General features: G+C 41.2%; 1 protein-coding gene across 4 annotated transcripts in view; it reads right to left on the bottom strand.

The window, feature by feature from the left end:
• LOC147879739 (uncharacterized) overlaps positions 1 to 9,071 on the bottom strand; it is a 48,519-nt gene extending 39,448 nt beyond the window's left edge. For 2 of the 4 annotated variants that reach the window (XM_087371797.1, XM_087371801.1), the window contains exons 1-3: positions 8,940 to 9,071; positions 8,802 to 8,848; positions 8,055 to 8,659 (exon numbers count right to left, since the gene is read on the bottom strand). In XM_087371797.1, the coding sequence (XP_087227923.1) occupies positions 8,055 to 8,659; positions 8,802 to 8,848; positions 8,940 to 9,057 (770 nt within the window). In that variant the 5' untranslated portion in view covers positions 9,058 to 9,071. The remainder of the gene's footprint in view (positions 1 to 8,054; positions 8,660 to 8,801; positions 8,849 to 8,939) is intronic. The other 2 variants (XM_087371798.1, XM_087371800.1) reach the window with 2 other exon arrangements.
• Between the last annotated feature and the right edge of the window lie 9,491 nt (positions 9,072 to 18,562).

Genomic DNA, 18,562 nt, shown 5'->3' with positions numbered 1-18,562 from the left:
TTGTAAGTACACGCAGGTACAGAAGTACAACGAGGTTTTTTCTTGATGCATTCCCGGAATTTTTTCAGTTCTAAAACTGTGTGTTTGAGGTACAGCAAGTACACTCGTGTCCCTCGTGCTTGAGGTGACTAGTGCCACAGTGTGTGGTGGTTGCACAGTTATTTTTTGGGAAGGTCAGATGCCTTGATTTGCAGAGGGCTTTTATGCTTTTGCTGAGTGCAAATCTCAGTTTTCGGGTGACAATTTAAAGGGCTTTTGCCTGGAAGTGTATGCAGTATATGCCTTGAGGCAGTGTGGAGCCAGGGTGCCCACATTGGTCTCGTTTTTCGCAGTGTATCAGTGACATTTCTTTGCAGGTCACATTTTGTGTACGGACGGCACTTAGAAAATCTCAGTTGAGCCACGCTTGGCCAGGGCGCATCGAGTTTACTCGGTCCCTAACTGTCCATCGTTGACAGTGCTCAAAAGATTTTCTCTTCAGTGTTTGTACGTTGGGATCTGTGTTGTTACTGTGTACACAGGGCCGTTTATGCATTACTTTGTCAGGTGAAAGTGCCAGGAGAGCGCTGTATTTTGTATGCTACCTCAGTGTTGAGGGTGTTTATCACTTGGTACAGGTGTAAAATCAAGGGGCTTTTGCCCAGATTTTGCTTGTGAGCACTTGAGTTACTGTTTGAGAACTTCAGATGCCTTTTATCCCCTTGGCAGAAGGGTGATTGTTTGGGATTTGTCCCATACTTTGTTGCAGGTTTGTGACAGGTTGAGGTGTTTGGAGCCTTTTTCAATGGACAAAACAGTGTATGACAAGTGGTTTATGCATATAGAATCAGTGCAATACCTCATCTGAGGTGGGAGAAGTGTCCAGGACAGCAGTGTTTTGTGCTTCGTCAGATGATGATGCACTGATAAAGCACTTGTGGAACAGCTGCAGCATTCTGAAGTTACTGTTTTATGCCTATTTGAGCACGGGACAGTGTCAGAAGGTACAGTGACTGGAGGGAAAATTTTCTGTTTTGCTGCAGATTTTTTGACAGTAAAAAACAGCACTATTGTGAGTGCTCCTGGCTCTTGATAGAGCAGGTTTTCTGAGAAATCATAATTTTATTTAGTCATTTTTTGACTTACAGGGAGTCAGGCACTTTCCTTATCTGATATGGCATCAGGGGGAAGTGAATCTTCAATACTGAACATAAAGAAATTGGAAGGGGCACACAATTATGCATTATGGGCAGAACAGTGCTTGAATGTACTTCTGCTAAAGAAGATTTCTAAGCCCATAAGGGTGAAGGGTGTCAAGCCATCTGGGATGGCAGATGATGAGTGGGAGGAGCTTGATTTGTCCGCAAGGGCGGCTATCATGCTTACTCTCACTGATTCTCTTGTGTTCGATGTTCAGGCTGAAAAAACCTCTTATGGCCTATGGCAGAGGCTAGAAGAGTTGTATGCCCAAAAGAGTTCAGCCAGTAAGGTTTATTGGTTGAAGAAGCTTGTTGACCTTCGCATGAAGGAAGGTACAGCTATGACCTCACACTTGAGTGAGTTCAATGCCATTTTTACACAGCTTATTGCACAGGGATTGAACCTTGATGAGGAGTTCAAGGCTACTTTCTTGTTGTGTACCCTCCCTGAGAGTTGGGACACTTTCAAGACCACTCTGTCAAATTCAAATGTCACTCTTATGTATGCTGACGTGGAGAGCTCTCTCCTTATGGAGGAGATGAGCAGGAAGAATAATATGGGCAGCAAGTCTTCCAATGCTTTGTAGGTACAGGAAAGAGGTAGGACTCAGCAGAAGGGGAGATCTGCTAGCAAGTCCAAATCCCGCAGTCAGTCCCGTGGCAAAAAGGATATTGAATGCTTTTACTGTGGCAAGAAGGGACATGTGAAGTCTAAGTGCTTCAAGTTTATACGGGATCAGAAAGCCAAGAAGGCTGAGACAAAGGATGCAGGCAGTGGAAGCAAAGGCAAAGGCAAGGCCAAGGCAGATGACTTGGATGCAGTGAATGTTGCAGCAGAGGACAGTGACAGTGACAGACATGATGTTTTATGCTCTTCTGCTGTAATTGCACATACATTGGTTATTGATGGCCATGACATGCACACCTGGCTCTTGGATTCAGGTGCTTCTTTTCATGTTACGCCTCATAGGGAGTGGTTTACTTCCTACACAGGTACTCATGGAGTTGTTCACCTTGGGAACAACTATGCATGTCAGATTGCAGGGATTGGCAGTATACAGATAGTATTCCCTGATGGACGCATATTTATGCTTGATGGTGTTCGCCATGTGCCGCAAATCAAGAAAAATCTGATTAGCACTGGCTTGTTGGATGACAGTGCTTACCACACCACATTTGGGGATTCCAAATGGGTGATTACTGATGGCCAGGTTGTAGTGGCTGAGGGTTATAAGAGTGATACCTTGTACCCTCTTTATGTTTCCAGTGTAGGTAATCATGTTGTTGCCATAACCGAGCTGCCAAAGGTTTCATTGTGGCATAGCCGGTTGGGACACATCTCCGTTAAAGGAATGCAAGAACTGTCACGTTTGGGTTATCTGCCGTCTCTTTCATTTTCAGATTTGCCTACTTGTGATCATTGCATATTTGGCAAGCATTCTATGACTCCTCATAAGAGGAGAACTCCCCAGAATAGAGCACCGCTTGATCTAGTGCACACTGATTTGTGTGAGATGCCACCGCTATCACTAGGGGGTGCAAAGTATTTCATTACTTTTATTGATGATGCCACACGCAAAGTGTGGGTCTATTTCTTGAAGCATAAGAGCGATGCCTTAGATGCTTTCAAGAAGTTTGTCGCTCAAGTTGAGAATCGGACAGGACGCAGGCTGAAATGCCTCAGATCCGATAATGGGGGTGAGTATGTGTCACATGCTTTTGTACAGTTTTGCGAAGCTAAGGGCATTAAACAGGAACTCACAGCCCCTCATAATGCATCTCAAAATGGTGTGAGTGGGCGGATGAATCGAACTATTCAGGAGAAAGTTCGATGTATGTTGTCTTATGCTGCATTGCCCCATGGCTTTTGGGCAGAAGCCGTGCAAACAGCAGTTCACCTAATTAACAGGTCGCCGAACATGCCAGAGGAGGTGTGGTCTGGCAAGCCACCTTCATATAAGCACTTACGTGTGTTTGGCTGCGAGTGCTTTGCTCATATACGCAAAGAACTGCGCACCAAACTGGAGCCAAAGTCTTTCAGATGCATCTTCATGGGTTACGGTGACGAAGGTGAAATGGGGTACAGGTTATGGGATCCTGTCAAACGGAAGATTATACGCAGCAATGACGTCATCTTTAAAGAGGATTGTGTACACAAAGAACCCGTGCAACCTGTGGAATACCGGAGGGTTGTTTATGATGATGTCGGACAGCAAAGAATGCCCATTAATATGCAGCAGCAGGCTGCTGTAGATAACCCTGTTCAAGAGGGTATACAGGCTGAAAATCAGCCATACAATTTTGCCAATGATGCACCACTGGATATGCCAGCAAATGGCGCTGTAGCACAGCCAAATATGGTGGTACAGCCACCCGTCATGCATGACGAACAGGCTAGACAGCAGCCTAATCCGGAACATTTTGTTAGGAGGAGCACCCGTGTACAACGGCCTCCTGACAGGTTTGTTCCAGGAGCCAATAATGTGGCTGATTTTATCATGCTGACAGATTGTGGTGAGCCTTCCAGCTTCAAAGAAGCTATGGGAAGAACTGAGAAAAGGAAGTGGGAGAAAGCCATGCAGTCAGAAATGGACTCCCTACTTCAAAATGATACATGGGACTTGGTGCAGCTACCTGCAGGCAGAAAGGTTTTGCCATGCAAATGGGTTTACAAAGTCAAAGTGGATTCAAATGCTTTACCGAGGTATAAGGCCAGATTGGTTGCCAAGGGATTTAAGCAGGAGAAGGGCATTGACTTTAATGAGATCTTTTCCCCTGTAGTCAAGATGACTACTTTGAGAGCAGTGTTAGCTCTTGTTGCTCATGAGGACATGGATTTATGTCAGATGGATGTGAAGACTGCTTTTCTTCACGGAGATCTCCATGATGAGATCTACATGAGTCAGCCAGAGGGATATGCTGTTAAAGGGAAAGAGCAGCTTGTGTGTAAGCTCAAGAGGAGCTTGTATGGACTCAAGCAGGCGCCAAGAGAATGGTACAAGAAGTTTGATGCCTTCATGCAGTCCCAAGGGTATCATAGGTGTGAGACCGATCACTGCTTGTACACCAAACAGGCAAAGGATGGCAGTTTGATGCTACTCATTCTATATGTAGATGACATGCTGATTGCCAGCAAATCTCAGCAGGAGATTAGTGCTTTGAAGAAGCAACTGCATAAGTCTTTTGACATGAAAGACTTGGGTGATGCAAACCATATTCTTGGTATGCGGATTATTCGTGACAGGTCCCAGGGACTTTTGTTTCTGTCACAGAAGGAGTACATTGACAAAGTACTGCAGAGGTTTAAAATGGAGGGGGGGAAGTCTATTAGTACCCCGTTGCCTCCACATTTAAAACTCAGCGGTAAGGACAGCCCCAAATCAGATGATGATAAGGCTGAGATGGCCAAGGTTCCGTATGCATCTGTAGTTGGTTCTTTGATGTATGCCATGGTTGCCACTCGTCCGGATATTGCTTTTGCAGTGGGAGTCATCAGCAGGTATATGGCAAATCCAGGCAAGCGGCACTGGGAAGCAGTGAAAGGCGTCTTGAGGTATCTCAAGGGTACCAAAGACTTGTGCATATGCTATGGTAGGCAAGATGCATTGGTGCATGGTTTTACAGATTCAGACTATGCAGGAAATGCAGATAACCGGAAGTCTACTACCGGTTATATTTTCACATTTGCAGGAGGTGCTATATCATGGGTGTCTCGGTTGCAGAAATGCATTGCTCTGTCAACCACTGAAGCTGAATATGTTGCAGCCACTGAGGCTTGCAAGGAAGCAATATGGCTTACTCGGCTGGTGGGAGATTTAGGCATTACAGGAGATATGCCAGTTTTGCATTGTGATAGTCAGAGTGCTATCATGTTGGCAAAGAATCCGGTCTTTCATCAGAAGACCAAACACATAGATGTGAAATACCATATCATCAGGGAGGTACTGGAAGACAAGTGGCTTGAGCTTGTGAAGGTGCATACTGATGATAATCCTGCAGATTTGCTCACTAAGAGCTTGCCTACAGAGCGGTTTGCACATTGTCGCCACATCATGGGATTAGGATGAGACCATTCTTATTTTATGGTCTTGTATACAGTAACTGTATATTGCTGTAATTGTTTATTCTTTTCTCCCCTTTAGGCACATTTGCCTCTAGGTGGGAGGTTGTTGGGGTAAAGGCACATTGCCACCCTTTAAAATGTTATGACACCTATGACTGTCTTAAGACAGTCATAGAGTGAATCCCTAATCCTAATAAAACTCTTGAGTTTGTGGTGTGGCTCAACACTTTACACACCCACACTTCTTGTGTCTCCCTCTCTCTGTCTCCATCGTTCCACTCCCTCTCTCTTTCCCTCACATGGTGTAGATATCCATGTTTTCCTATGGAATATCATGCATCTCCTTGTACTTTGTGATGCCTATCTTGTTGGGATTGACTTGGCAGGGATCGATGGGATCATCCGTTTGCTCAAGCAAGCATAGATTGCAATGGCAAAAGACTAACCTCTCCGATTAAGATGTGGATAGTCTCTTTCCCTTCTTGGTATGGAGTAATGCCCATGTACTCCAGCTTCTCTCACAAGACATGGAGCTACAATCTTGTGAGAGAACTTACATTACTCTGCGTCGCCCAAAAAAAATAACTCTGAAAATTGTTTACTAATTAAAAAACATGATTCTAAGTGTGAAACGTCAAGGTGTTTCACATAAGTTTCCTATGTGAATGAAACTAGTTTCATTGCTACTATGGGGCTAGGTCCAAAGGCTAAGTAAAGGACCGAGACTCGAAGTCAAACTCATTTTCCCAATCAAGTGGTTCCAAGGCAGCACGGGTTGCCAAGGATCGCCAGATAGCACCAACCTTCTAACAATAAGACAGTCACAGCCAGAGAGGGCACGTGGGAGGGAGTGTAGGCTAACAACCCTATCTGTTGAAAGTCTGACGAGCAAAGCAAGGCTTTGAGCTATGGACCAGATTAGCTCAGAGATCATTGCTTGACGGTGCAGAGACTATGGACACGTTGTGTACCAGAGTTCATTGTTCGAGGTTTATATACGCGATGTATTCACTGGAAGATATAGGTCACAGTGTTACCATAGATAATTATACCCCATTGGGACTCAGTACAAACTGGCATGGGAAATCAAGCTGAGGACATCTCATCTGCTGTACGAGGTTGAAGGGTCCATGGTTGCATCTGCATCGGCTTGCTTCTTAAGATCATCATGCTCACCATGAGCTACAGAGAGGGTGTTAGAGTCTAGCATCTCATAGTGAGAGAGCCTTCTTTGTCGGTGTGTCCGCCCGGAGTGAGGTGTAGGAATAGGCTAGTTTAGGCTAGTAAGATAGGGCCTCATGGTCGGTCCATCCGGCCAGCCCAATAGGCTGGCTGGGGGCTATATAAGGACCCCTACTCCTCCACTCTTGGCAGTCTCACATTGAGGTTCCTCAAGGAGTATTCTCCCCTACTAGCAGCCCTCACGCTAAGTGAATTCCCTGCGAAAATACAATTGCTATTGCCTCTCTCTCTCTCTCTCTCTCTCTCTCTCTCTCTCTCTGCATTGGTATGGATGCTCGTTTAGTAGCTCCACTACCACAGCTCATTGTATCAGGTTTTTCAGTCTCATAGACCCATCAGTCTTCAAAAGACTTTAATAAACTTTCTTTCTTTCTTTCTTTCTTTCTCTCTCTCTCTCTAGCTCACACACACTCACAAGGTCTATATTAGAGTCACACATGCTAAGCAACCCCTTACACATTACTCGCTAGAGACATTTTGCTGAAACCTAAATGAAACAGCCATACAGTACGATGTTCCATACCAAATGGCCACAGGTCTCAAAAAAAAGTCACTCGTATTTAGCCTCTTTACTCTCCTACAGCTCCCATTTGTTTCCTGCCCCCCCTCCCCCAAGCCTCCATTGTTTTACATAAACACTCCTCTTGCCCTCTTTCACCATGTCTTTGTGGCTCAATAGCCTGCTGTCCAGGCTGTAATTTCAAGAAGCAAGCCCTTTCAAAGGTTCTCTCTGCAAACTCGCACTATCATAGTCCACCACTCATCCCCTTCTTTTCTGCCATCCTCCACCTATCCCATTCTCCTTTTGCCCTTTCCCCCTATTGCATTCCCTACCCTTGCCCCATCAATGGGGATTCCTGTCACGATGAAAGCTCCTAACACTAGCACTCGCATGGCCCCCTACCAAGAAGGCATGTAGAAGTTCTAAGAATAATAATATTCAGTTTGCTTGGGGCTCCTGTAGTAGCTAGGGAGACAGATTGCAAAGGAGAGGTTTTTCTATTATTGGAATTTGTCTTTTGATTTTGCACACCCCTCAAAATTGAGCGTGCGGTTGTATGAAGAGCAGTGAATTTACCCCTGGCAGGTTGCGCACTAAGGTTGAATCCTCAAAATGACGTGTTATGTGAAGAACTCAAGGATTACTGTGCAGTTGCAAACCCTTATTGTGATGCTTCTTGCTGCACAGTGCACTGTGATGCTACTTCTAGGGAAGACATGGGACACGGCAAGGCTACTGAACCCTACATTTCTACAGGTATCTCTGCTCAAAGCTCTTACCAAGCAGCACTAATCCTTTTCTCTTAGTTTAGTAGCGTCAATAATGATGTGACAGGGAATATGCTCCAGCCATAGTAGCAACCTGTAATGGCATCATCCTAGGTAAGTGAAAGGGGTTCCTTCATTAATACACTTTAAATGTGATAACAAAATCAGTTTCAAAATCAAAGAAAGTCTGTCTTTGACACACATTGCCTGTAAGAAGAGCTTAATGTACAACAAAGCTTACATTTCAGTCACAGCCCTCTCTCCTCTCCAAATATATTTTCAACACTAGCGGCAAAACTTACTGCGGAGGGTTCCTCACACCATTCTGTATGTCCCCTAGAACTTCAGACAGCACATTCACTGGGTCGTTTGAGAATCCATTCTCCGAAAATATGGAGATAATGCCTTTCTGTGCCATTTTGAGACAGACAAAACATGACCGGTCATCGGCACGAGGATCTCTGTTATCTGAATGGCTTCTTTTCAAGTTAACTGCAACTCCTGTCGTCGTCTCCTTAGCTTCTTTTACTGAGAAACCAGCATCTTTATTCATCACTGCCGCTTGTCCTTCATGTTGAACCTCATTTATTGCCACAGGTACATCTTCTATAGTCGACGTACCGTCCACCTGCTGAATACTCACAATTGGTGGTTTTAATTCGGATGGGGACGCTTGCATCTCTTTTGCGGCTGCATTTCCGCGGCAAACATCTTCTCTTACCCCTTCGGTTGCTTCTGGAAGGACGTCCTCTCCGTCCACGGAAGAAAAACCCCGCTGTTGACCGGTTTCGATGGGTTCATGCGTCCGCACTTTGTTAATGTATTTCTCCTCCTGGCCGAATTGTAACAAGTCCTTTGAAAGTGCGTTGACATCTTTCACTCCTTGGTCTAGCCTGAAATTCAGATACTGCCATCCAGGAAAAAAGCAAGAGTCAGAAGCTTTTGTTATGTGAGCAAAGGACATAATTTTGCACAGCTTTTGAAAATCTTTCAGTGGCAACAGATAGAGGTATGCACAAAACATCTTCAGAAAGAATGGGAGCACGAACCTCTTTCAAGAGGGCAATGGCTTCGAGGGTAGCACTCTTTTCACGATCTGAGCAACGCGAGAGCATGGAGTGTTAAAAGAAAGAAAAGAAAACAGAGATGTGAAAGGAAAGGGAGGAACAAAATGTTGAAAAATGTACCCAAAGGGCAAGTGATGAGGAAACCAGAAAGGGCAAGGGAAGAGGCAGCTGTGTACTTGAAGCGTGGGAGAGCCATAGAGCAAGCATGGTGCTCCCATGGAACCGCACCATCACCCATTGCTTTTCTTGCTCTAGCTTGCTTCTTACCACACCAGTTGAATTGAGTGTGCCACCTCGACACCTTGGTCGTTTAGTGTGTTCGCGGCGGTAGTGTAGCCTGTCGGCCCTCAACCATTCTCGCCACGCATGCAGCGTTTGAACATAGCAATGCTGCCGAGTCGCTGTAGAAAGTTGCGGACGGACTGAGAAGCAAACTGACAGGAGGCGAGAGGTGGCCAATGGCACCTTGGTGGGTCAGTGGTGGCGGGAGGGTAGCCTGATGGCCATCGGCCATTCGCGCCACATGTGCAGAGTTTGAAAAGAGACGTGTTGCCGACTCGTTATAGGAAGGGCTGCGAACGGACAGAGAAGCAGACTGATAGGGAGGCTGGAGGCAACCAATGGCACCTTGGCGGGTAAGTGGCGAAAGATTCAGAGGCGAAGAGGAGGTGAGAGGGTAGCCTGATGGCCATCAGCCACCATTCGTGCCACATGTGCGGAGTTTAAAAAGAGATGTGTTACCGACACGTTGTAGGAAGGGTTGCGGACGGACAAAGAAGCAAACTAGTAAGGAGGCGGGAGGCAACCAATTGGTTGCACATTCTGCCTAGTGTATCCACTACCAAGGGTGGCCAAACAAGTCTTAACAAACTTTGTTAGATTCAATCTTGCTCCCACTCAAATGGCTAAAGTCCATTGGCCCCCCATTCACAATCCATTGCATGAACCAAATCAATGCCTGCACCCGCACACAGATGCTTGTATTCACACTACGGCAAAACAGCCATGGCAAGTTTGGGCAGTAGGGGAGTGCGCTGACGTGGCCGCCACTTGGTGCCCAGTGATTTATGGTGCTCAAGGAACACCCATAACCTTGGGCAACCAAGATCCCCCACCCATTCTGTGATTCAAGCTGACAAAGGCTCTAGAAAAGCTCGCTTGCTAATAGGAAGACATCCCCCCCTTGCGGACTTGTTAGTTCAACCTTTTTGGCCTGCCATGGGTAGGCCTTAGTGAAGGTTGTGGTTTTGAGATGGGAAAAATAAAATTATTGTTTTTTTAAATGCTCTCTTACATGTTAATTTGTGGTTGGTGCACTTGTAGAGCATTGATGATTTGGAGTCCCCTTGTATGACTTTTGGGCCCTTTGCAAAATACATCTCCTCTTCGCACACTCTTACTCTCCTTCTTACTTTTCCTCCAGTTTTATGCTCTCTTGTGGTCATTTCACTCACACACAGGCATGCCTAATGAATGATGGATATATCATTCACCTTGTTTTCAAATCTTGAATTTGTTTGGTGTGTAACCACACACCGCCTAAGCCTTTTCTCTCATGGGAAGCCATTGTATCTTCCCTCAGCCTCTAGTCTAATGATCCTTTAGACTTGGTTATATATGTACTGCTCATGCGGTTTGTGTGTTTGCCCCACCTAAGCTAGCTGCCTGCATCCTATCCCCTTAGGAAGACCCTTGCCACCTGTCAACGTAGGCCATGGCCAATTGCACCTTTTGTAGATGGCTGTGTGTGTATGGCTATGTGACTAGGAAGAGAAAAAAAAAAGAGCTTAGTTGTATGCAGGGAGATCCTATATGCAAAGAATGTTGCCAGCCCTATGGGTAGGATTCCCGCAAGCCCTCAACTTGTGGATGAATTGGGAGAAAAAAAGAAAAAGAAAGGTTTGGCACTCAAAAGAATTTTGGCAAATGCCCTCATGCAGGAAGTTTATAGGCAAATGCATGTTTGGCACTAGATGGAGGTTTTGTATTATCATCAGATGCAAACTTGAACGGAGGTTTCCACCTCTCTTCATCACCAACCTATCCTCCATTCTAGCCATGAACAGAGAGGCTCCTATTTTACAATAGTTTGGTCGTACTACGGGACATAAAACTATCCTTTTGATGTTTTGGCAAAAAAATTCATAACTAGATCTAGATATATTTTTCGAGGATCCCCTCACTTAAGCTTAAGGTAGACTCATAAGACTACTTTAAAAATATATAACAAACATAAAAAAGCACCACATATTGTCACAAAAAGCTCCACAAAAGTATAATAACGCAGTTTTTCACCCATGATGGATTCAAAATAGGTTTCACAACAAATCTCGCTTTTAAAGTTTGAAGCATCCATAAGTGTTCTACAATAAGTATTCTTTGTGTATCACCTATTCATGATATTACTTAATCCTTTTATATTGAAGCTACATGATATTAGGTCCTCTAAAAACTCATGGTACTCCATAATACCATATTGAAGACACCAAGTAAGGTTGAGTTTGGAGCTTATTGAACATGTCGAATAATGTGCAAAAGATCAAATTTGCCTAACTATCAACATTCACAAAATTTACATTTGAGTCCATATTTATAGTAAGTATGAGTATCTAAGTCCAAAAGCAATCTAAACATATGTGTTATAGTTATTATTAGATTTTGGGACTCAAAAACTATGAAAAAACTCATTCTAATAAAAAAGCATGGCCATTTTATCTAAAAGTTGAGAAAAGAGCTTGAAATTTCGGTGATAGCTCAACCTTAAAACTTTAGGTAAAATTCAAAGTCATAAGTGTGAGTTCAAATCCATCATAGTTCCAAGTTTTTTTCAGCACAAACTAATATAGTCAATAATGAAAACCCAAATACCTTATCAACACCTTCGAATAATTCTAGAAAGTAGCCAAGTTAATAGGACATAAAAGTATCCTAGGACATTTTTATATCTTGTTACCAAAGTAGTGTTAAGAGTGCATTTAAGACTTGGACAAGGGAAAAAATAGGAACGACTATTAGCCGACTGCTACTAGGATGTCATTCCCTACCAGCTGTAGAGAGGTATACCAATCCTTTCGACTGGTCATGTGGTGCGATGCACCATTGTCAATGATCCAAGGTTCATCCGCAGGTACATGAACTGCCTCCGTGCAAATCTCCTCAATTGCTACGAACAGCTCTACTGGTACTGCCTGCGCGCTGTTGCTGGACTCTTTCTTTACTCCGTTCTTCTCATCTGCAATCTTCTTTCGGTACTCATTCTGCTTGTGCCCTGCCTTGTTGCAATAGAAGCACTTGATCTTCTTCTTTCGCTTTTTATCATCAGAAGAAGATGGGTTACCAGAGTCCTTACCCTTACCTTTCTTTGATCCAACGTAGAAAGCCGAATCTTCTCCAGTTCTCGTCTTTTGACGCATCTCCTCCTCCAGAAGCATCGCGCTGAAATCCTCAAAGTTGAGGGGCGAATTTCTGTTCTGCGTATTCAGTGCCGTAACAAGACCTTAGAAATGAAAGGCAGCCTTAGCAATGAAAGGTAACCTTTGGACATTCCCTCTCTTTTCCCTAGAAATCCTGACGAATTTAGAACCTTCTCCAACTTTTTAGGGCTAATAGTTATGGCTTTAAATTTGATAAATTCGCCCAAAAGTTAACATAACTTTCTCATAGAAACTCTAAATTTAGCCCTTCCAGTACTCAAAACGATCAACACAAGTCATATGGACCCATTTATAAGGTTATATTTTTCAAATTTAATCTATAACAAGCCAATATATAAGCTTTCAATATATTCAAACCAATTGAAGCCTTGAAAACATTTCAATATATTTAAACCAATTGAAGCCTTGAAAATAGTAGCATGGGCTAATATTTGTAACTCTATATATGGGGATTAACGCTTTGCCCAATAACATACACTTCCATAGGTTTGTTCCTAAAAGATTTGCCCAATTACCTAAACTTCCATAAGTATGTTCCCCTCTTATCTTTTACCCTGGGCTTGGAGCAACTTGCAAGAGTGAGTTTGGCAGCCACCAAACTCTCCTCTCATCTCTTGCAATCGCCTTTCGCCTTATAGTACATGGCCATGGTAGCTCTACCTCTATTCGTGTGGTGAGTCTCCATGGATGTGACCACGCTCTAAAGTAACTTATTGAGTACTTATCTCATTGACATGCTAGAACTCTCAAAGCAAAAGATATATAACAAGAAGGTGGAACTTCTATAGCATGCGCATGCTATGCTTTATGTTGTTGTAATGAATATAGCAATGTTGATGTTCAAGGAATACTTTCATTGATGCATGGAATGACGAGTAGAACACATGTATGTTAGCAAGTAGTCACTCCAATAAGGATATGTTGAGGAGGCCTATTCTACTAACAAATACCTATTTTTCAGAAGGCCCAAGTATTTTTCTCAACATTGCAAAAATAATATAGAAGGCCCTTTATGTCTTATCAAAGTTTCTCTTTGTAGCTTGGTGAAGTTTGCAAACGCTCAAAGCACGATAGTGTGTATGGAATTTCAATACATTTTCTATTTTTATGTAGGCAATACGTCTTCCACATGCAATGATCTATTGTACAAACTTCTGTACGTGACAATTCCCATTTTACAATATCTTGAAGTTTGGTCAACTTCGTATCATTCATACATCTTGGTCTCCTCTTAGTTTTCCAAAATATAATGGTTGGAACTTCAATGCATCACTATTATTATCTTGACGTAAGGATAGTGTATCACATAGGGCAGATGTTTGTGTCTTGGTTTTCTAAAATATAATGTTGGGAACTTTAATACATCACTATTCTTGTCTTGAAATAAGAATAATGCTATGTTCTTGTCACCTAGAGCAACATATTTGATGTTTGCATCTTGATTTATATAAATTCAATGCATCTCATAGTGTTGTGTTCTTGCCATCACTAAAATATAATGTTGGGAACTTATATGCATCTCTATTCTTGCTTGAAATAAGCATAGTGGTGAGTTCTTGTCACCTATAAAAAATTATTTGATCCTCGTTTGATAATCTAGTTTTGTTTCATGTGTTCAATTGTCATCATTAGTTCTTGTTAGCTAGAGAAACATATTTGATGTTCGTTTGATAATCTAGTTTTTGTTCATGTGTTCAGTTGTCAATTGATTCAACTTTTTCATAACATCTACTCCATCATTGTCGTGATGAATCATGCCAATCTTCATTTATGTCACCTTATTTTCTTTATATAATGATGTTGGAATAATCTCATGCATTTCTTTGATAGCTATTGTGAGACACACTCTTCCTATAATATAGGTTGATTTTTATCTTATCTTTCCTTTATTCGAACAAACAAACAAACAAATTACCCTTATTTTCAATGGATGTGCTAAAACATGTTGCGTTTTATTAGTATCCATTAAAATATTTGCAACATTCCCTTTGACTCCATCTTGCCTTGCAAATCATTTCTTTCAATTGTGTAAATGGAATACAAAATGCTCTTATGGTTTAGACCTTCCATAAGATAGATTTATCATTGAATAAATATTTAGCATAACTTTGCTGAAATATTATTGCAATTTCCTTGCTTGAAGAATAACTTGTCTCTCGTATTTTTTTATTCAAATTGTTCTCCATGTCCAATGATGTGCATTTTTAGCCTTTGACCTCCTCTTATTGCACTTGAGGTCTTTGCAAAATATATGTAGTGGTTAGGATATTATATCAAGTTCATATCATGTTTGTTAGATTTTGCTATGTCAAACAAAATTTAAATACTTGGATAGGATTTGTCATGGAAAATAGTTAAATAAAGTATTGAAAATTTGAGACAAATATGAGCAATTGAAGGAAAGGGTATTTGATATAGACATATATTTAGATTTTGGAAATCCAATATGGATTCGGTGCATATAATGGGGATATTATGGTGGACCAATATTTTACCAGTATGGTATTGTACGATGTAATAGCTCTTGAGAGATGACCACTATTATTGAATGGTTATCAATTTGCAAAAATAAAATATGCATGTTGGACCAATTGGGTATAATATTCCTAAACATCACATTTCTACCAATTTATGTTCTAGCTACCCTTAATCTCTATAATAGAAGTCACTAATAGTGCCATGTCCAAAGCACCACCACTTGGACCACTTGTAATGCATCCACTTAGACATATAATCAAGAAAGGGGATTGGGAAATATTTCTCTCCATCTTACCACATCTGCATCATATAGCAGAACTCGCAAAAGAATGGCTGCTTTAGGAGCAAATGCCAAAATCTCAAAAGTAGATGTGAATGAAACATAAGTAAACATGTATCCATTTAGCTTGAAAATCTGCATGCATTCTTTTGAATACCGACTTATCTATGGTAGCCTTGTTATAAATCAATATACAATATTGTCAAATTTAGAGTAAATTTAAATGACAATGTGCAATGTGTGGCTTTTAAGCTAAAATTCAATCATCCAATTAGATATCCACTAAATGAATTCATGGTTGATTGCCCACCTATGTTCATTAAATTTGGGTCATATGGAGGCTATAAAGCATACTTTATTTTTCTACAAGTACATCCTCCAATAGCTTACTTGTTATAAACAAAATAAAACCTTTACATGTGCTATAAGTAGACTTAAAAATTCCAAAGTGTAACAATCCACAATGCGAAATGGCCCACATAAAGTCTAGATGAAATGTCGATCTATAAAGAGTAGAATTTTAAAAATCATCCTAGCAATGGATTTTGCCTCAATGGAAAGCAGGATAGACATGCTTCTTGTCTATGTTTATTATTGCAAAGCTTCCATATATCTCCCATGTATACAGATTACAAACTAAATATAAGGACTTTAAGTTCAAACATTGCAATGTGTAGAGTAAATAGAAAAAAAGCCCTTAAGTATAGTTCAATGTACAGTAAAAAATCTCAATAGTAAAAAATTCCAACTCACATTTCATTCCACAATTCTATACATGAGACAATTCACAAAATTCCACTATAATCACACTGGATTCTCATAGCTAGAATGATCTAATAAATGTAGAAACTTGAGGCTTACACGCACTCTTGTTTCCCCTCTCTTTTTCCTAAATTCCCCTAAAAACTTCTCAGTTCACCCCACTCTAAGCATTTTTTAATTTTCATTGTTTTCTCCTAATTCTCCCCTTTTTTCTACTAGTTCTTCCTTTATTTTTTCATAGTTTCCTAATTTCGCTAATTATTTCCTAATTCTACCTATTATTTCCATTTTTGCCAAATTTCTTTATTTTTCCCTAAATATTCTTCTAAAATTTTCTTAATCTTTGCCTATTTTCTCCCTCTTATCTAACCCCAACTACTCCCAACAAAACCCGACCTACCCAACCCATGACTCTCCCTCGTTTCATGTTTAGGTTACCAACCCCCTTTTTTTTCCATTTCTAATTCCCCCTAATTTACCTCATTTTTCTCACTATTTTTTATCCCTAAATCACCCCATTTTTATCCTAATTTTATCCTTATTTTAACATTTTAAAAAAAATTCCCCCTTTATTGACATGTGGGGTTGATCTTTAACCACCATTTCCTTATATAATTGACATGTAGAATTTGATGACCATGACTTTCTATTTAAGAGTTTGGTGTGTGTGTGTAGATAGATAGAGAGAGAGAGAGAGAGAGAGAGAGAGAGAGATAGAGAGAGAGAGAGAGAAAGAGAGAGAGAGAGAGAGAAGGGGGGCAGGGTCTAACCAAAAGAGAGGAAGGTGGTGTGTGTGTGTGTGTGTGTGTGTGAGAGAGAGAGAGAGAGAGAGAGAGAGAGCCATGACAAGTCTTTTCTGCTAGCTCATGTAGGGTGGTTTCCGCCACCCATGTTTTTGCTTGGGGATGCTCATAGCCTTCTACTTTTCACTGGCATGCCTACCTTGCAGACCGTTTGTAGCTTGAATTCATTTCTTGTTGTACAGTCCTCTCTTGTTTTGGACTGCATGCAAATTCTATGGAGCCGCCATCTCTGCTAGCAGGTGTCTTTGCCACAATTTGTTGTACTATGTGCTCCATATATTCTTTTCCATCATCCCTTTTTGGTTTTCCCCCTCAACCTTTTCCCACACTCTGTAATTGCATTCGGTTTTTGTGTGTTGTACGCAGTCATTTTCCCCTAGTTTTCCTTGGGTTTTGTGCTACCATCATTCGTATTTCCTTCTAGCATCCTTCCATTTAATTTGTTTTGTTTATATCATGCTCTCTACCAGGTCCTTGCTTGCACCATCCTTTCATATCCGTACAATTTTATTTTCTTCCGATTAGGTGCTATCTAAAAGCCTTTCTTTCCTCTCTTTGCAGCCCTACTTCTCTCTTCTCTAGTTACATACCTCCTTTGTTCTCCATCTTGTTAGCTATTCTATCCCTTGCTTTCTCGTCTTGGTTGGGTCTTGTTGTTCTTCTTCAATGGAATGTGTTCAATACCAAAGGAGTGACCTCAAGCATCAACGGCCATTGGTTGATAAAATATGTGTCAAACCACTTGCTAATGCTTTTCAAGAAGAATTTTCAGAGATAAATCATGTCTAGGATGATGAACCGGGTTTCTATCCCATAGAAGTTTTGTACACACCGATTATGAGCTTGGCTCAAAGAGCAATGGTCTTGCTTTTCCTGGTGGACGTATGCCTAATGTAGCAGATGTAACACAATGGTTACAATCCAGATTTTGCAAAAATCTCCTCTTCTTTGGGCAATCAATTGGTTCATGTCTATCTTGCATGGCTACCTACTAAGGACCATCAAAGTCTTATTCATCATAGCAGCCTGGTATGGGGGTTAATGTGGTAGACCTCCCTAGTTGGGTGAAGCATTAGGGAAGGTGGTATGTCCTCTTGTTCTCTTGGAAATGTAAATCATTTTTGTGTGTTGTGGGACACTGATAGACCCACTCCCCCCGATTTTTCTATCCAAGTTGACATGATGGAAATGCCATCTCAGTAGGTTTTCTTCAAATTGAAATGGAGTACATTTGTAGGTTCTTGTTTTGAATGTGGTAAATTTGGACATATGTAATACAAATGTCCATAGGTTTGGGCTAATCCATTGTGTTTACAATTTATGGTAGCTATACCTTTAGATAATCGTGTCTCCTTGGTTGGCCTACTTTTAATGATAAGCAAGATACTGCCTATCAAGAATACGTCGGTCTGCCTCTTTGAATAAAGAACCGTAATGTGTGTTAAAGATTTGAAAAGACTGACTTTAATACCTCTTCTAATATTTAAAGAACCATAGAATGAGACATTTATATAATCAAATAATAATACAAATGGAAGAAATATCATAAGTAAATATCCTCATGTATTGTAACATTTAACATAACTAACAAAAAAACCATCATGAGTCAATGCAAACAAGGAAAAAATGTTCAAGGTTTCATGTTTCTAAGGTTTGATTTATGGCAGCAACTTATGCCTACTACTATTGGGTTCACTTTTCATTATAATGCATTCACTCAATATTGAGCTCATTTGGATCGATGATACATGCTTCAAGCCATACAGTTTGATATTTTACTTGTATGGATTTGGATTATATTTTGCACGTATTTGATCGCTTTTGACCCTACATTTTGGTCTACTAGTGCATGATGCACAACCACTTTGCAAAAGGCTTTTATTGGTTAATCAAATTTAAGATTGATGCCTATGGTGTATAAGATGATTTCTAAAATGTTCTTCTTATGAATGTTGCCATTCTTATATATGGGCTTGCACCTGCTCG

This window comes from Dipteris shenzhenensis, chromosome 33 (genome assembly GCF_047967505.1).
Source record: "Dipteris shenzhenensis isolate YYH24624 ecotype China chromosome 33, Dip_SZ_1.0, whole genome shotgun sequence".
In the NCBI taxonomy this organism is placed as follows: Eukaryota; Viridiplantae; Streptophyta; class Polypodiopsida; order Gleicheniales; family Dipteridaceae; genus Dipteris; species Dipteris shenzhenensis.
This window is presented reverse-complemented; position numbering and strand designations above follow the sequence as displayed.